The sequence below is a fragment of the Amblyomma maculatum genome, chromosome 2 (genome assembly GCF_055883805.1).
Source record: "Amblyomma maculatum isolate TAMU_Amacu chromosome 2, ASM5588380v1, whole genome shotgun sequence".
In the NCBI taxonomy this organism is placed as follows: Eukaryota; Metazoa; Arthropoda; class Arachnida; order Ixodida; family Ixodidae; genus Amblyomma; species Amblyomma maculatum.
The window spans coordinates 98,636,408-98,656,145 of record NC_139345.1 but is presented as its reverse complement, the minus strand read 5'-3'; the positions used below and the strand labels follow the sequence as shown (position 1 = coordinate 98,656,145).

Sequence of the window (19,738 nt, the reverse complement as noted above, 5' to 3'; positions counted from 1 at the left end):
GGCCGGGAGATCTGGCCAAAAATTTAGTGACGAAGGCATTAATGTAACGGCACCACCCACAAAACCTATAACATATACATTTACCCTTAAACTATATAGGCACTAGCGAAGCACACTTCCCTTTCCTGCACACAAACCCCTCAATAGAGAAGACGCCATAGCTTGGCGCCAGCTTCAGTTGTACTTTCTCAACTCTCTACCATAAACGCGATATTCTCGATGCTGCCCAATGTACGGCAGCCCTGCACCCACCTTTTACTCCGGACGGGAATGCCCCAACACATCCCAAACCAACTACCCATCTTCCAGTCAACTTTCTCCCCCCTCTGAAGGGTGCTCTGTCCAGCACAGACCCACAACGGCTGATCAAGTGGGCGCGTAGGATAGCAACAGGCAATGCATTCTTAGACTAAAGACACCTCTGGAGCAGATGGCCGCTAACCACCAGTCTTCCACTGGTAAAAACTATTTCCTCCTCCTCCTCCTTCTCCCATGATTACAGCAAGGAAATCAAGTCTGGAACCATGGAATGCATATAGGGTCACTTAAGAACTACAAGTTAAGAACCCTTTGGCCTCAAGAAACCAATCGACCTTTAACAAGTGGCCAGGAACTTTTCTGTCCTTGCGCTCAGCTGTAAACAACTGTCAAGAATTCAGGTTCATTTTGTGTTTGCATTTTATTTCAAGTTATCTTTATAACCATAAATCTATGGTTATAACCATAATCCATGCGCAACAACCAAGTAGTCATGAAAATACAAACAATAATTAAAACCCTGGCATGCATAGCTGAATGAAAAGATTGTTTGCAAATGAGCATAGGTTAATGTACTTGAGCAAAAAAAAATTGAGAGCCCAGCTTTACTGCACTCCTCGAAGACTTGGAATTCATGAGCAGAAGCAATCATTCTACTGTCATTTCTTACGAAATGCCAAGTGGATGAGTGCTAAGCGCAAGTTTTCTTTACTTTCCAACATTTGACCTCTTTGTTTCAATAAAGAGTGGCATTTTAGCTATTAGGATCTGGTATTCTATCGATACAAGCCAACTTAATTTTTCTCCTCAGTGTCTCTTTAAAGGATGCCATTCAATTACCATTATCAATAAAATTGATTAGTGGTTTTTTCTGGCTATGTTGCTTGGTGGCAAAAGATGCATTCGTTGGCAAGAAACTTTGATTCGAAAATCTTCCCATCAATCCATTTAAATTAGTGTTGTCTTTGCCCCCCAAAATACTGTAGAGGCTCAGCTGTCCTTAAACTAAGTTTCATGAGCGTAAGCCGTCAGCCACAGCCACAGTTACTGCTGCCACTTAGATCCTGGCACACTTCCACGCTTGGTAAGCTTCTCAGAAATTGGCTTGTTTGGCTTCTCGTTCGATGGCCTCGGCTGCCTGTCGGGCAGTGCTGCAGTCTCTGTCTTTAGGTCTTTAGCAAGATGGTGCACCGGTATGGTATATTTACCTAGCTTAAATGAAGGAGCGGCACAGATGGAACTTCACGAAAACGACTATGTTCAATGCACAGCGCGAGTGCGTGTTGCAGTTTTACACAAGGTGTGTTCAGCTGTGGAGATAGTATAGGGCTCCCGTGCCTGGGCCAGGGAAGCTAATCTGTTCGTTTTGGCGTGGGTTTGAATTCCAGTCGTGAAATGTTTTTTTGCCGCGCAGCTGTACACAGATGATAATGGTGCATCCGCAGTACCTAGCTTGCGCAGTTGAGTGACCTTGGAGAATAAAGACGTTTGTTGCACAGTGAGGGAGTTCAAGGTCAAATGTGAGCCCAGTCACGTTGAGGTTTGACATGGGAGAATTTATGCTCTAAAAGATTGGTTGCCCCCATTCTGCAATCGAAACATGGTACCCTTCAGGTACAGGCCAACTTCTACTTTTCCTCAAGGTCCCTTTGAAGTTTGTTTATTCAATTGCTTCGTTTATTGCCTTGTCTGGTTTTGATTTTGGCCAGAGGAATACAGCAATGCAAAAAATTAGAAGCTCTGACCTCTCTTCACAAATATACGCAGCAGAGAGAAGATGGTGATGCTTCATCAGCCGAAATACACAGAATTTTTTTTTAATGAATTTCCACCCTATATTTTGCTGCAAATATTTGCTACAAGATTGTAGAGCACTGTGACAGAGATAAATGATGACCACAGAATCAAAAGATTAAAAGTAAAATTGAAAAATCAAATTACGACCAAACTGGCCATTTTATGCAATGTGCCCCCTTGAAAAACGTAAAGGCATTATTTAGCTAATCCAACCAAACTTCCCCTGCTTATGCCAGACTTTACTGATTCAGCCACAGAGATGCACTGCATATTTTCCAAGTGGCAATAGCAGGTACAGTTAACACAAAACATGTTTCATGTCTCTAAAAATTTATTTGAGTGTCATAGAAATAAACATATGTACACTAAAAATAATACACTCACAACTGAAGGACCTTTGTGAGGCTGCCCCCTCGGTTTGGATATGGCAATGTGCCTTGAAAACTTGCACAGCACGCAACACACAGAGCAACGCAGCTTTTAGTCTTTGTCCCCACGCCCAACATGAAATGGGACCCAATAAAATTTCGACCAGTGGACAAATCCTATGCTGCACACTACGCAACGTTCACACGCCCTGGAAGCAACTACAGAATGATACGAACAACAATACGACATTGAACACATCGATCATTTGCAGGTGTTACACTTCAAGGAAACTACACACATCACTTAGGTGCTTGCAAGCACAACCCATGTTCTGTCTCCATGGGAGGTTCACAAGTCTGTTAGTTCCATGCACTGTATGGAATGCTCACATCAGCATTATACAATAGATTCTGGTTGCAATTGTTTGATGTATCATGTCAATTTGAGCCCTGATGCATAGCAATGGAAACTTAGACATGCTCTGAAGAACATCACAACCTGTTTGTAAAAGTTTAGGCCCTTTTCTTTCTCCACCCACCACAAAAAGTCAAAGGCCCACACCACAATTCACAAACAACCCCACCCTCAGCCTCCAAGAAGCATTCCAAGTTCCTCCCAGGATAGGATGCAAGCAGGCTGACTTGCACAAACTCGTATAACTCATATATATACATTGCCACTGTGCAATAACAACTGTCCTACAGTGAGGCGACCTCATTTGTTCGACGAAGCAAACAATTTGTTTAGGTTCGACATGATTAGACTACCACTAAGAGGCTTGGTAGCAAATTCTGAGAACCACGGAAAGGGTGGGAAGAAATTGCACTACTACATACATATTGGCATACCTACTGTAAACATAGCTAAAATTGACTTACCCATAAACAGCAATACTAAACCACTTGGACTGGTGATGTAGTGGAGAGGTGCAACACTGGTGATACAATATAATATATAGATAGCACTGAGTATTATTGATCTTTGTCTACTTGTATTTTCCACAATATCCTTTCATTCTACGCAAGAAGAAAAAAGAAAAACGACTTCCCTTAGCGTGCCAACAAATTTTCATGCCCTAGCTCCCCCCAATAATGAGTACCCGATTTTCACTGCAGTGCAGCTAGGCCTAAAAAGACAGACGAGACAAGAAAATGCTTGGCCACAGCTTTGAAACAATTCTGCTGTGGTATGTAAAACGTTGGAGGCGACTGAAAAAGAAATATGAGAGAAAGAAAAAAAAAAGAAAAAAGAAACATGGAAGCAGCTCACGAGTCACCAACATGGCATCAATGAGAGCGCGGCAGATGTGATCGGTCTGGAAACTGGGACTAGTTGTGTAGAGGAAAACAGAGGACTAATAAACCACTCAGCTTGCAAGTACTGCACACACACACACATGTACACACACACACATACACATGAAACATCAGCAGTGACAACACTGTTTGCCCGGCATTCCACACTCCAGGCATGCGATGCAAAAGCAGAAGAGAGGTGCCAAGGCAGCTCTAAAAGACACTCGATTAGCCTTGCACAACTAGCAAGCATACAAAAGCCTCACACGACTGCATGTTGGAGGACACTGAAAAAATACTGAACCTGCGTCTGCATGGATTTTTCTTTTCCTTCCTTCAACTACTGTAAACAACAGACCAGAACACCGTGCTGCAAACTGAAAAATAAAAAAAACCACAGTAGCGTACCATGGGACCTAGACTACTGCCATGTGAAGAGCCAAGTGGAGCTTGCATGAATTAAATAAAAGCTCAAGCAGTGATGAGGACATTCGCTACCTACAGTCTGAGCACGTCTTGAGCTTTTGCTGCATTCAAAAAGGGGAACGTGAACAGAGGAGCACACAGGATAGTGTTCAGGCTCAGCACAGATAATAAAACTGGGAATATACACTTCAGTCATTGCGTACAATGAACACATACTGCTCCTCATAACTGTTACGAATAAAACACTGTTAAAAAAGGAAATGCTCCAAGGTGTACGCACATCCACTCATTAAACATGACGCATTAGAACAGGCTGCGGATGCAAGTTCACAGTCCCAGGCTCTTTGCACAACACCCTCGGGCAACACTTGTGCAAGTCTCGGTGTCTGCATATGCAAAACCGCCCTCCTAAAGAACTGGGCCACAGCATAGCAGTTTCCAGCACCTAACTATCCATAACTTCATTTTGGACCACCCAGCTGAAGCAGTGCATGCAGCGAGGCAAGCAAGCCAGAACTTTCGAGCGCAAGTCTCCAGCGGCCTTTCAGCGGGCCGTCTACAGTTCATCATCACCTCCCTTGCACTCGCGAGTAGAACACAATGCCAACAAAACGCGTCACAAAGAGAGCACCCTCACAGAAACACACACTTATATCATACGCTACTGATGCAAAGCTATCAACAGCTGCTGCAGGTTAACACCTGGTCTGACAACACCGCTGGAAGCTTTCAGTGGCCAAAATGGCGTTCCAGCGTAGAAGTGTGCCTTGACTGAGAACCACTGCGGGGCAGTGTCAGTAACAAAGTTTTAGATAGCTTTGCAGCAGCAGCAGCAGCACATGAGGACATGATGCACATACATCTTTCAGGGGGACCAGTAGAATGTGGTGCCTGCTAGAAAGCACATTAGAGCAACCGGGTGGGCAAGACGACGGGGAAAGAAAAGTGGCAAAAATCACAGCATGGGTACGGCTAAACAGAGCCACAACGGACTTCTCGGAACTCAAAACTCTCAAGTGCTACGAGTTCCTGAAACGGCAATGATGCACACAGCCTCCCTGGGCAAGTTGGGCACGTACTGTAATAGGGGGGACAAGGGGGACCATGCAGAATGCCCCGGGGCTTCACAATCCAATTGAGGAAAATATGAAAACATAAAAAGAAGTACAACAAACGAGACCGTCAGGGATGAATGAAAACAAGCTTGCAGCGATTAATGCAAGCCGGCTCCTCGTGACAGCAATGGAGACACACACTTGTCCCCCTTTCCCCGAACTTTTTGTAGATACACAAAGCAGACCAGCGGAGGGTTCTAGTCGATCGCTTTGGAGATGAAGTCGAGAAAGCGCTTGGCATACTGCTCTGGGTGCACCGTCGAGATCTCCGCCCCTGCGCCATGCTTCATCGTCTTGGCTGCTTGTGCGGTGCGTTTCTTCACTCCGTAGTGCGTGAGCACATCTACTAGGGCCATGAAGTACACCTCTTTCTTGCCAGAGCCTGAGCATAAAGAAGAATGGGAAAGGCAAGGTTACAAGGATACGCAGTGAAAAAAATTTTACACACAAAACATGCACAAGTGAAGATGAGATGAGACAAGTTCAAACTTTCAACTCAAGTTTATAAGAGGAACAAGAAGATAGTTTTGCTAATGTAGACATACAAAAGTATTGGCTAGTCACAACACCATTTCTTTGATGAATCTCACTTTGCTTTGGATCGTACTGATGTGTCACTGACATACGCTGTAGCTTTCTTTGTGACAAAATAAGCTTGAAAAAATTATCATGCCATTTTGTTGTTGAACTTGTGCAGAATACTGATTTTTTTTAACAGGGGCTTGCATTTGTGTGCCAAGCAGTGCTTCAGTAGGTGAAATTGCTCCTGACCTTGAAGTGACCCCTTGTGCCCTCTTGTATAACAAGATTTTTCATGCATTATCTCTATTGGAAACACTATTTACAAAGCTTGAAGCTTCAGCAGTTTGTGGACTACAGCCACTGGAAATGTGTTTTGGCATCGGTTTAGAAAATGAAATGAAAAGCTGCAAGCCATGTGCATGCTTGTATGCAATACAGTTGGCCAGTTTGCTGCTGAGTTGTGGCACAATCTAGGGTGGCTGCCTAATAAATGCAACACTTGACAGACAGCGCACTTGGTATAGCGATACACGTTATTCGGCCACAACCTTCACACAAAGCGGTCCACAAACAAAATTTAGCAACATGCAAGCCCCTCATTAAGAATATAAGGCGGGTGCCTTGCGGTAATCTTCACATTGAGTGAGCCAGAGCAAAACGACACCAAGCATGGCGCACTAGCCGCGACGACGCTCGCACCATCTCATAGTGCGGCCTAAGTAAATACCACCTTATATTTTTGTCACCATGGAGAAGTAACATCAGTAAACGCAAAGTAATCAAAAATGGTGTTGTCTAAATAAAAAGAAAGAAATGAATATTACGTTACTTTTATTATTTATTCAACCATTTTCCTTATACTGGCAAAAATAAAGGTGTAGATACAACTAAACTAGCGAGACTTCCATTTTAATTTTAGCCTTTCACTTTTCAGCTGAAATGGCACTGCAAGCGGCGAATGTAATTCTGATACTCCAGTCTGAACACCCCTGAGTTCATGATGCTTTGTCTCCAAGCAGTAAGCCTGGAGGTGAATCATTTTTTTCAGCTTCCAGAGCCCACTGCACGCCTGAGACTATCATGTGGCACTTAACCCTTAACTTAACTTTTTGCTTTCATAAAACTAAACCTCATCGCTCTGCGATGTTCAATAAAAGGGCTACAACAGCTGAACGCAGTCTCTGCCCAGTGACTCGTCCATTTTCGAAGATCACTCCGCATGATGTCAACGACGAGCCTTGTGCGGCAAACGCACCAGCGGATGGCAACAGTCAATGCAAGCGTGCAGAGCGGTAACATCATGGTGATGTAAGGAAACTCTTTCCGTGCCGTGAGATGCTGGCGACCCAGTCGTGCCAGCCTGCCAGTACTACGAGCCAAGACGGCCCACTGCGCTGGCCGCCAGTATCGAAAAAATGCTTTAGTATTGTTTCTTCGCATGCATAAGAAGCCCTTGAATACAGGACTGTCATTAACAATTAAAATGTGACAATTGTTGACCAATACTGAAGTGCTGTTACAAGAGATAACTGTGATACGAGAGTTTTTTTCATACAGCCACTTCACTGCTGCTGCCTGGTGCGATCGCTTGGCATCTGCTAGCACCAATGCTGAAGGCGTCGCACAAATCAAGTTTATCTTTATTGTATTATTAGATGGGCTTTCGAGTATATCGGTGATGAAATTCAAACCTTTTTTTTACAGTACTGACCCGTTCTGAAGTGTTGTCCACTGCATCTTCGATGGAAAACTAGCTAGGCCTAGCGGACTACGGTATTCAGGGAGCAGCGCAGTTAGTCACCCGGCACGTCAGGGGGAGCCGCCGTTGCAGAATTAGCCGCATAAGTGCAGGCATGCTTTTGTTGCATGAGTATAGCAGGCAGCCCTTCTCATAACATTGCTGTTTTGTCGTTTCTGATACGAACGTGAAGTTAATCAATCCAACCAGAGCTCAGACACTGCTGCGCTGTGACACCAGTTGTGAGCTGAGCTTGAGGATCCCCTTAGCCATGCTTTCTGCTCTGTTTTCCCTGCTTGCACTGTGGCGGAGGCAGTCTTGGCTTGCAGCGCTGGCAGGCTCGCGCAGCCAGGTCAGCAGCATCTCATAGCAGAAATGGCATGTTTTGTCACCCTGACATTCGCGCTCTTCGTGCTCGCATTAACTGTTACAAACCGCTGGTGCATTTGCAGTACGCGGCCAGTCGAAAATGTGGGAGTCGTTAGGCAGACTACATTCAGCTGTTGCAGTGATTTCATTGGACACCTCAGAGTGATGAGGTCTAGCCTCGTGAAAGCAAAGAGTACGGGTGTATTTTTATTGCTGCGGGCTATGTTTGCAGTTGTATTGGCTGTGACTAACACTTTTTATTCACGACAATGCAATAAACAAAATTAAAAAAAAAAAAAGAATAATAATTTCTAAATATCGCTCGAGTGCACCTTAAACTGGCTTCAAGATAACGAACAGTCAAGCAACACTGATAGTCGGGTGAGCTTGTTCGTCGATTTCGTTGGTTCGCAATGAAAAAATAGGCACTTGTCCACGCCATCCCTGTCCATCTTCATTGGCCATTTACACTCGTTTTTTTCATCCCGGTTATGAACAGTCAAAAAGATACACGGTCTGCACAAAAAGGCAACCAGCACCTAAGTAGTCTGAGTAGGTTGACCCATTTGTCAGCATTACTGCACTTACACATTTGCAGATGTGCACATAAGGAAGAACCTGAAGCTAGATGGTTTCATAATTATAACCTTCATCTGGCAGTGAAGGTCAGATTTAGTGTTTCATATAAACAGAACTTTAACACACTTAATCACTTGCTCTGGCTCAAACTACAAACCTCAGTGCTGCGTTTCACATTACAGACAAATAAACTCTCTAATTCTCATCTAAGCAGCCACTGCTGTAGTCAGAACAAGAGTAAGGGACACCACACAAACAGATGCGCAAAACGCACCTTCAAGGCTACCAATGGCGTAGATGTCTCTGGCTGGGTTGAAGAGCCCATTCGCAATGCCAAGTTCATTGCGGAAGCGCCCGCCACCTGGGGAGTCCGGTGGAGTCGGCACGGCGTCGGCTAGTGCTGATCCAGCCGAGTCCTCGTCTTCCTCCGATGGGGGCAGCGCGTCACTGCCTCCCGTGCCGTTGTCCACCTCCTCCATAAGTGCCTCCGCCCGTTCCCGTTCAAGGGCTTCCTGCTCAGCCCGCTCCACGTCGTGGATGCCCAGGCAGAGCGAGTAGTCCATCACGTTCATCAGGGCCAGGAACTGGGACCACAGTAGCAGCGGTGAGCGAAAGCCCACAAAAGGCAGCAGGCATGGATTTCTCCCATATTTATATATAAATGTGTCTCTCGAATTCTATAAACCTCAGCAAACTGCGAAACTGCAACATCTAGAGAGCTGTGCTCAAATTTTGCGTTACGAAGTGTCGTAATTGTTGGCCATTTTTTGAGAGGACTACTTGCTGTGCTCACAACTTGGCCCATGCCAGTTACTGTGGCACCCTCTGCTCCAACACTGGCCAGAAATATGTCGAGTGGTACATCTCATACTGGCAAATGACAGTTGCATGCGGCCAAGCAGAGCTGCACAAATACTTTTGCCTGGTCGTTTATGAGTAGCTCTGTCTGTTAGGTGTATCCAGTATGCAATAATGAACAATTTTTTTGTTTTACTTTATTTCTATCTTTTTTTGACCTTGGCTACACCTCACATTTTTGAAGTGTATGGTGCTGCATCAACATTTCTGGTTCATTTTTGTTTTGTTTTAAAACGTCAGTTCCCAAAGCCAGATAATGCCACCTTGGGACCCTCGGCCATTTTGTGCACGAAATGGCATCAACAACACAGAAATGCCACACAAGCCTCTCTCTTGCCAAGAAGACTGGAATGAAGCAACCAAGGTTTGACGGGCATACAGGGAACGCAAGCTCAAGTTCACTGTTGCAGCCAGCCATACCTTCCATGAGCATGAAGGAATTCTTTGTGATTTTTTTAGCCACAGACAGTTTTCTGCGCATGCACAATTTTTCAACATACATTTTGCATTATGTGTGATGCTGATAAATCTGACAGGCGACAGGTCATATGTGTTATCAAAGAAAAGAAAGTTAGGAAGCTCAGCAAAACACATAGGGTACTCACGTTAACATCGGCGGTGAGCAACTCCAGAAATCGATCCTTGGCATCAGCTCCAATGTGGACTTTTGTGCCATCCTTCACAAGGTCGTTGTCTTTCAATGTGGGAATATCTTTTTCCTTGAAGAAAACATCAACAAGAACACAAAAGCTGCAAGCAACCATGTATGGTTATTCACAGTCCTCAACTGAAAACATTATGCCTCTTGCGGTAAGCGAACTACTGCCTTAAGTAAACCAAGCAAAATTGTCACAGATGAAATACACTCAAATACATACCGGATCTAAATAACTCGCATATAGGTCGAACTTTCTTTTTTCGGAAATGTTATCCATAATCAGCTATCAACCTATATTCGTGACCAAAGCGAGCAAAAGTAGCGAGCTAATGGAGTTCTATTGTCGCGCCCGCTGCTCAAGAAGCACCGGCAACACTGGTACTATGTTTATGCATGTTCACAGTAGATACACACAAAAAAAATATAAAGGCAAAATTAGCTCTGGCAAGTCTAATAAAAACGTTTGGAACTACTTTGAAAGCTGCCGACTGCATTCGAGACGGCCCTCCTGGCGAGTGTTTTTTTTTTTTTATTTCACGAGATTTACAACCTTGAAACCTTGCCAGCAATCCCGATGAATTTGCTGTTTCGTGTCGAGAGCTATCGCGCTGTAAATGCGGTTGGCACTGTCTTCCACGGACGCACAATCGGCGATGGTGAGGACGATACAGCCGCACACTCTGCACGACAACAGGCAGCGACTTCGGTGATGATAGCGTTCATGGATTTCTGCACGGCAGTCCGTTTTCACTGCATATGTTGAGTTTTCACGTCATTTTCTCCTTACTAGTGTATGTTTTTAGTAAACACTCAGACAAATTTTCGTGGTAAACATCTACTGGGCGACGATAAAGCTATTGTTGTATCCGATGTACTGCCGATAAACGATCATTATATCTGGTTTATTTTTACATTGGGCCTATGGGAAAATTGATAAATTCCAAGAATTTGATCGTTATAAGCGATATATTGTTATATCTGGTATCGTTATAAGTGGACTGCACTGTAACAGCGAATTGCTATGTGTACCAGCATCGCTCTTTCGTTCATTTCTGTGGTTTTGTGCCGTTTAAGTAAGTACCAAGGCCAGTGTATTACAGTTAGTACCAAGGCCAGTGTATTACAGTCATAACGCAAATATTAAGAATGAAAAATTTGCGACAGTTAAAATCCAACAAAATCGCTAGTGCAATTAATAAGTCGCAACAAAGTTGCTGATTAAAAGAATCGCTGGTTTAACCAATTCATAAAGCTGGCCCTGACATATCTGCTTTCATGTTGTCTACTTTGCAGGCGTCCTACGAGGCTGGTATACCAGCCACTCGGATGCCTATCTTTGTATGTTTGCTGTTTCCCTCTGCATCACCGTTTTGCGATCGCATTCGCAATTGTGCGCTTCAGGGACGATGTCGCATCGATATAGCTACACCACCGACTTTAAGCAACAAGTGATTCTTTTTGCGGAGAACTCGAACAACTGTGCCGCTCAGCGTGAGTTCGACGTTAAATGAAAAGTTGATTAGGGGTTGGCGGAAACAGCGGGACAGACTGTTTGCTTGCAACAGGTGGCGTTGTGCTTTTCGCAGGCCAGCAACCGGGAGGTATGAAGCTCTAGAAAAAGAATTGAGACTTCATGTGGAAGAGGAGCGTACGAAGTGTCTTTAGTTCTCATGCAAGGACAAATAAGCGAAGACTTAGCAATCGGCGCAGCAAGATGGGATAGATTGGTCAAAGTTTAAAGTGAGTCGGGGCTGGGTGCAGAAGTTTATGCGGTGCAACGGACTCTCTCTTTGTTGTAAAACGACCAGCTGCCAGCATTTGCCAGCAGAGTATGAGGAACAGCCGAACGAATTCCAGCGCTATGTTCTGAAGCTCCGGCATCAAAAGTATTGTAGTCCTGGCCAGATCGGGAATGCCGACCAAACACCGGTCTACTTCGACATGCTCAGCCTTACCACCGTAACAACAAAGAGGGCAAAAGATGTGTGCCTGTTGATGACTGGCCATGAGCATACGTGATTTACTGTTATGCTGTGCTGCACTGCAGCTGGCTGGAAGTTGCCACCCTACATCGTGTTTTGCCGGAAAAGCATTCTAAAGAATGAACCATTCTAAAGAATGAACCATTCCCAAAAAAAGTGATCATCAAGGCTGATGAAAAGGAATTCATGAACGAGGAGATGGTTAAAGAATGGTTCCAGACTGCTTGGATGAAGCGACCAGGTGCCGACTTGGGTCTTCCAAACATGCTCGCCTTGAACTCGTTCAAATGCCACATTTGCCCGGGCATCAAGGAAGCTTAAACGGCAGGCACAGATGTGGTCGTCACACCTGGCAGTATGAACTCTCAATTATAACGCCTCGAAGTCGCCGTGAGGAACCTTTTAAGGATCATGTCGCCAAATATTATAGAGGATGGCTCGCAAAGGACAATGCAGCTATGACGCCAATGGGACGCCGCAAGAAGGCCCTTCTCAGCGAAGTGGCGACATGGGTCAAGGATGCGCGAGATCTTCCAGCGGAGATCATCAGGACAGGGTTAAAAAAAAAATACTGCATTTCTAATGCACTCAACAACAGTGAGGACGACGTCATTTGGGATGCCGAGGTTGCCTGCGAAGCATGCACCCTAAGAGGAAAACTTTCTCGACAATTCCGACGAGGATGTGGCTTGTGACAGCGACTAGCAGAATTTAGTGGCCAATTTTATTGTGTGCATGTTTTTTCGTTTTTTCGAAACATAAGAATCGACTTATATTTGAATAGTCTTTTTCTTTTATTCCTAGGAGAGCCCAATGTATAAGAGTCTACCTTTATTCGTGGTCGACCTATATGAGAGTAAATACGGTATGTAAGCTCAAATGCTTTTACCCATGAAGCATTTATAATTTCTGTGGTGGCCCAAACACTATCTTAATCCTTTTTCAAAGCTTATATCAACGATACCACAATGAGAGACAAAATGGACAAAATGGTAAAGTTCCATACCTATTGCCAACACAAAAATAATATTCACACAACTTAATTATATAAAATGCTGCCTTTCTATTGATAAAAGAACACTGTAGTAACACTGAAGTAAAAATTGTAAATTGTGGGGTTTAGCATCCCAAAGTGACACACTGTCTAGGAGGAACCCTTTGGAAGATGGGCCCGGAATAATTTAAACCACCTGCAGCCCTGTAATGTGCACATTACAAAGCACACAGCAACAACTTTAAACTCTAGCAAGACTGACAGGCTACTTTTTGCCATCAATAATCTCTCGCTTAGAAATGGTGTAGCTCACAACTGAACAAACACAGAACTGCATGCATACCACTAAAAATTATTTCAGCAGTATACTGAAAACATGAACCCAACAGGTTCAGCAGTTCAGCAACCTTGTATATTCAACTCTTTTGCTACCACGAGAAAATGGCCGTTTTTCATAGGCCTCTGAAGATATTTTTTGCCAGTACAAATAATGCATTAGCACACATTGCAGCATACAAAATTGCACACAGTGGAATGCTCTTTCCAAAAACTTCAGTTACAAAGCAAGAAGTTTATTAGGGAACACACAAAAAATAGAAAAATTGTCATTTTTGTGATGAGTGTATATAAATAAGATAGAAAAGGCACGATATCTACAGACGCATTATTAACAAAAAAAATTTATCATATATAAATTTTGAAGATGAATGATCCAGGAACACTGTGTGGAAAAATCAACTGTCTGTACAGCGTTGCTCTTCAGCTACATAAACAGCTGGAGTTATAAGGTGCACACATCCTAAAACACACACTACAGTGTACAGCAACAGCACACAAAGTTTAGTAGTTAAACATGCTCAAAAACCATATTAGCAAAGCTCAACACTCTTTTAGCCGCAACAACCGATGTACTTGAAGAGAAGAACAACATGGATATGCTTTGAAAATCCCCAATAAACAAAATTCCCGCAATTTTGCTACAGGTTAGTCAAATAGACTGGCTCTTTCACGCACATAGTCGTCAAGTCAAGAACGGCATGCAAGTCAACATGCAACATGCAAGTCAAGAACGGCAAATACCTCTCAAAGGAGGCCCCCCAGCGCCCCAGACCCCAGGATCGACCCCAGCATCATGAGAATTGGCCAATGCCATTGGCTGGGAAGCCTCAGGAGTGCACCGCTGCGACTAGTCCCACTTGTGTCAAAATTCGTCTCGACATTTTGGCATGTTAATATTAGTAGTACAACCTACTCTGCCTCCAGCCTTGTAAGCGAATCTGAGTGTGCAAAGCTGCAGTGAATTCTAGCCAACTGTTGATACTAAAACCGTTGGCAACCACTAAACAAAGGTGTTGCTGACTATTGCAACTATTTTAACCATTGTTTCCATAGCTTTCTATGCTCAAGTTGTGGTCAGTGATAACTGATGGGTGTTGCTCCTATTACGTATTGTGATTATTGGTTACATGAGAACAGGCAGACCAGGCACTAATATTTTACGTGACAGCGTATACAGCTGGCTCGGATCAAAAAGTGTCACTGCTGTCACCATACCCTAGTTTTGAGAAAGGCAGGCCGGAAAACGCTTGCACATATTTAAGATAGCACAACATTTGCTGACCGAGAGATGCCATTAAAGTTGCAATCAACATGGACAAATTTAAAATTCCATGCGTGAAAAATAGAAGCTGTGAAAGCAGACTTTAAGCCCCCAGAAGCCTTTTTGGCCACTTCAAAATGCCTTAGGCCATTGCGAATTCATGAGAGACAGTCAAAATAAGCAGGACTTACCCTCTCCTTCTCGCTCGCTTCTCGGTCCACTGTCGAACCCTGTGAACGATGTTAAAATTGTCAGTGCAATGATGCACAAATTGCTCAGCAGCAATGGCTTTCTTTGCGCAAACTTTGCACAACAAGCACACTGTCAGTACTGATAATTAATTTTAACACAGCACTTAAGTAGCAACTTTAAGAATTTCTTATGTCCTATGAGAGAAGTAGGGCTGCAGCCATGAAATTTCACAAAACAATATCCTGTAGCAACAATATCTTGCAACAGCAAAAAGAATGGCTCCAACTAGGAGGAAATGAAGTGCTTTGTTGCACTATAAAGGTGACAATGTGTGGTAGCTGAAAGTACAATTTTCAGCTCTCAAAAGAATTAAACATCACAGTGATAAAAAAAAAATCAAGGGAATCACTACAAGTACTAGCAATAATAATAAAAGTAATCAAAGTGCCACTGACAGTGTTATCAAGTATGCCATGATCCCACACACACACCCAAAAAAGGTAGACGGCTTTGTAAATTTAAATTTTAATGAAGACTACTTACGCACATTACATCTTTTTAAATAGAGCACAGCAATAGTTCCCATTTAACAGGTTTTAAAATCAATCACATGCTTTCTACTAAAAAAAAAAAAAAAAAAACTGCAAGAATATGGCAATAAATATCCTGCGCAACTCTTCCGGTATCATTTAAGCACTTAGCAAACAATGACCAAAGGGCAAGCAAGAAACAGACATTCCAGCATGCAATTATTTGTTATTCTGGGAGCAGTGGATTCCTCACGCTTTGCAATTGCTCCAAATTAAGGAATCCCAAAATGTTTTAGTAAAGTGGTATAACCTTTTCATAATAGTATGGACATACAGCATCATTGTTTTCATCTAGTGGTATAACCTTTTCATAATAGTATGGACATACAGCATCATTGTTTTAATCTAATTTTATGCACACAAGTGAACCGAAACAATTCTCTAAGGCACAGTTAATGGCTCTAATAAAAACTGTGCAAAAAACGCATAAAATTTTTTGACCCCCAACTAATCATGCCCCACTGAAACGGTTTACTGCACTGGTTCTTTATGACCAAGTAACCCTGCAAATTGATAGCAAGTTAATTCCTAGCAACTTAAGCAGCTTATTAAGGCCAATAATAAGATATGTTCGGTCTAGTTTACATAAATAGGCAAAATGCAAAAATAAAATTCAGCACAAACTTTGCAGCATAATTTGCATGACAATGTGGCATGACCAGCCTGCACACAGCAGAGACAGCAAATAAATCGCTAGCTTAACTCAGCAATTGAGAGCTGCTTGTGGTATCAGTAGGAGAAATAAATAAGAGGCAAAACTGTTTATTTCGCATTGTTGTATATAACTGTAAAACAGATTGCACTCGTCAACCTTTTTGTGCTTGCCAATGCCACGATTCATCATTTCTGGGGTTTACTACCCCATCTCCTGCTTGGACACGTGACATGTCCGCAGTATTTCATAAATAAATAAATAGGAATTCTGCTGTGTCATAACAATAAAAGTAGTTTTCTTTAATATACCCCAGGCCGAGCTTCATTTACTACTTTTGTTAACTACTGGGATTGCAAGAAAAAAAAGGACCCCACCAATACAACAGTTGGGCTTTCTTTATGTGCAGGGTCAGTTACAGGCCCTGAAGAAAACGTAGAGCGAAGTAAGTTATCATACAGCAGCTACGTATATTGCAGAGTGCAAACAATTCATTTTTCATTACTTTAGCTGATCGGCATGCCTGGCATGCCCAATGCACAGACAGTTCGAGCGGTACTGCCATAGATACAACTGTGGGCATCCCAGCTGAGGTGACTGTGTGTAAAGCTGGTGAAATAAGACTACCTTAGTGAAAGCAATGTATGCATTAGGCTTGCCTAATGACTTGAAAGTTCCCAACTATCTTCAGCACTGCCTGTGTTAAAGGGGGGCCAAGTTAATATCGCGGGCATTCCCCAAGAGAAGCTGGTTACAAGCAAGGCCTGTGTTCCACACACTTCAAGCAATGAGTTGACAATGCCTCATGTTCCCTTACCTGAACAAGGCCAGATGACGACCTGTGCTTTAACAATGGGCGCGGCTTAGAGCTGAGGTATCCCTTCACATTGAAAATGTTTCCTCGTCAAAAATCTACTCGGAAAGCATCATGGCCACTACTCACTAGTGGTATTCAAGCAAAAATAGGCCAATGCACACAAGGCTTAAGAAATTGAACAGTGCAGATATGCTTTCTTACTGGCAGATGAGTGCTCTAATGGTGCACAGTGGCAAAGAGTGCTAGAATATGTGCAGTACGCTTCTAGTAAGATGCATCTGTCTGTTCCCAGCATTCAATCCCCATGAAAGTGCAGAAAATGAGAGACAATATTTTGTTCCAATGCCACACAGCACTAATGAAATGCAAATAGTCACACAACTGACATCATAAAAAAAGTATAAGCCACAGTAACTGCTGCTAAAATAACAGAAAATAAAAAGCGTATGTCCCAACATAGGAAGGCAAGTTGTTTTTATTATTTGTTTAGGGGGTTGGACTTTTCGGTCTGAACTGAAAATGACAAAAAAAGTGTGCCAAATTCATTTTTCATCTTAAAATCGATTTTCCTTAAGAAAAAAAAATCAGTAACTCTTGACACGAACACTACAGCCAGGCGGCTGTGGAGCCACACTCCGTCACTAGAGAAAATTACTAAGTGCAGAAAGTTGTGCATCTTGAGGTATTCCACCATGAATTCATGCGCACACTGGTGCAAACCGGGGCAGACCTCCTGCCTGTCAAGCATCCGCTTAAATGGCCGGTTACGTAAATCTTATCCCATGTAACGACACTGCTGTTTCTGACTTCGACCAGCCCCCATCAGGGCAAAACCATGCACAGGCGTCGTGAAAAAGTGCCATGTCCCGACTTCTACAATGGTTTAACAGTGGTTCAGTTACTGCAGTCATCACGCGGTCCATGAGATGCATGGCGATCTGGTGCCTGAATTTCTGCTGAGCTCACCTTTTCTTTCTTTCCGATCCGAAACTTTGAAGCACTTCCTCTTTTCATAGTCCCTTCCTTGAGTGATCAAGTCGGCAGCATGTCGCAAGCAAGAAATACATGTGCACTTCTTACAATAGATAGAGAGATTCCGACATGAAAGAGACTAGAAGAATTAAAGCGTGGTTGTCTTCGGCTAAGTTTGTATATGTGTGTAGTTTATTTTCTGCTTTCGCGTGTTTAGCTTCTTCATACTTATTTTTGTGCACAACTGATTTTTGAGGAATAAAACTCATACTTTTGTATCATGGCCCGATAGTCCAACCCACTTTTTTCTCACACTGACTCCCGAAAGCACAGCCCTAAATATGACCCTATCTGCCTTACTTACTGTTGCACCAACTGCCCGCACTAAGAACGAATCTTAAACTCTATGTGACTTGTGAAACTGCAGAAATACTATATCTCATTGTAGAGAAACGTTTTCTTCATCAGGTATAATATTCACTGATGCAAAAAATATATATAATAATATTGCATTCTAAAAAACAATAAATAAATTCCATCAAATTTTTCAGAGAACAGGAACCAAAAACTCCAACCCCTATAATGTTCCAAAGCGAACAAAAACAACAATAACAAAAAAAAACAGCTAATGTCCACTATCTCAATCGCTGACCAAAAGCAAATCTTGTGCATTAGCAATTTCATGAACATCTGTGTGGACTCGTAGTGTAGGCTACAGTACACAATAGGCCCTAAAACAATCGTAGTGTAGGCTACATAACACAATAGACACTAAAAGAAAGTCTTTGCTGAAATAGCATAAATGCTTAAAGCTGCTCTCATACTTAAGAAAAAAAAAAATATCCTGTACTCCAAAAACAAAACAAAAAAAATGGACAATTTTTTAGCCTCACCTGAATCCAGCAATAGTGTTAAACATGAAGTTTATAGACTTCAAAACCCTGTTTTGATGCAATTGTTTCAGGGTGTGCAATGGGAAAAGAGGCTTAGTAGGCAGTAAACACATCATACTAAACTAAGGGATAGTCACTGTTCTCAATAAAGGTGCAAAATATGGGTGCACACACAGACATTCTTATAAAGCACATAAAGCACCACTCCGCGCTGTTCCTGAACACAGCTAAGTCACGCGGAGTTTCTTCTATGGCTAGGAAATGACAGGGGGCAAATGCTGAATAAAATGCAGCATCCAAGGCTAAGCCTAACCACCCTGAACAAACTGAACGAACAGGCTGAAGAATCTGCCTAAATTTATTGTGATACTTATTTGTCTAACCAAAAGGTGTCATTTCAAAGCAGCAAGTCGACATGGAAATTTTCGAACTAATAATATCAGTCATGACAAAGAAGCAGACAGTATTTCTTTCCCAATGCTTGCTACTAGCATGAGATGACACATTCAAGAACAAGCTGACACTGAAAGGGGAAATAAATTCTGTGCAGAGTCATTTTTATGCTCATACAGAAGCTTGCCTACCACATAGTGGTGTTCTTCCCATGCTCAAAGCCTTCTTTTAGCATAATTCTAATGGTGATCCTAAGGAATGTTCAAGTTTTACTTTGACGCTTCTATTCCGCAAAAACTGATCATAGAATCAAAAGAACACTGCCTTTAGGTGCATCAAGCTGAAATAACCTTTGTATCATTCACTTAACTTTTTGACATGCCATATTTCTGTTTCCATCAAAATTAAATATCCTTCTGCGTAAATACTGGCGTATTCAGACCTTAAAAGAGACTATTTTCAAACTATTTATTTTCAAGTGCAAAATGCCAACGATGAACTTCTTCAATGGGCTAAAATCCGTGCAAAGTGTTATAATTGACGAAAATAGCAAAATCAAAATGCCTACATTCTTCTAAATAACATGCTATATACCGCAATTATTTTCACAGTATATCTATTTTGAAGGTTCGCATTACGCTTGAAAGTGCAAAAAAATTTATACCATTC

The 19,738-nt window shown here is 42.6% G+C and overlaps 1 protein-coding gene across 4 annotated transcripts in view; it reads right to left on the bottom strand.

Moving 5' to 3' along the window:
* Positions 1-2,368: 2,368 nt before the first annotated feature.
* Positions 2,369-19,738, bottom strand: part of PIP4K (phosphatidylinositol 5-phosphate 4-kinase) — an 88,914-nt gene continuing 71,544 nt past the window's right edge. Inside the window, exons 6-11 of one of the 4 annotated variants that reach the window (XM_084594809.1) lie at positions 17,778-17,834; positions 16,812-16,874; positions 14,752-14,790; positions 9,932-10,045; positions 8,743-9,052; positions 2,369-5,642 (exon numbers count right to left, since the gene is read on the bottom strand). In XM_084594809.1, the coding sequence (XP_084450935.1) occupies positions 5,458-5,642; positions 8,743-9,052; positions 9,932-10,045; positions 14,752-14,790; positions 16,812-16,874; positions 17,778-17,834 (768 nt within the window). In that variant the 3' untranslated portion in view covers positions 2,369-5,457. The remainder of the gene's footprint in view (positions 5,643-8,742; positions 9,053-9,931; positions 10,046-14,751; positions 14,791-16,811; positions 16,875-17,777; positions 17,835-19,738) is intronic. The other 3 variants (XM_084594811.1, XM_084594810.1, XM_084594812.1) reach the window with 3 other exon arrangements.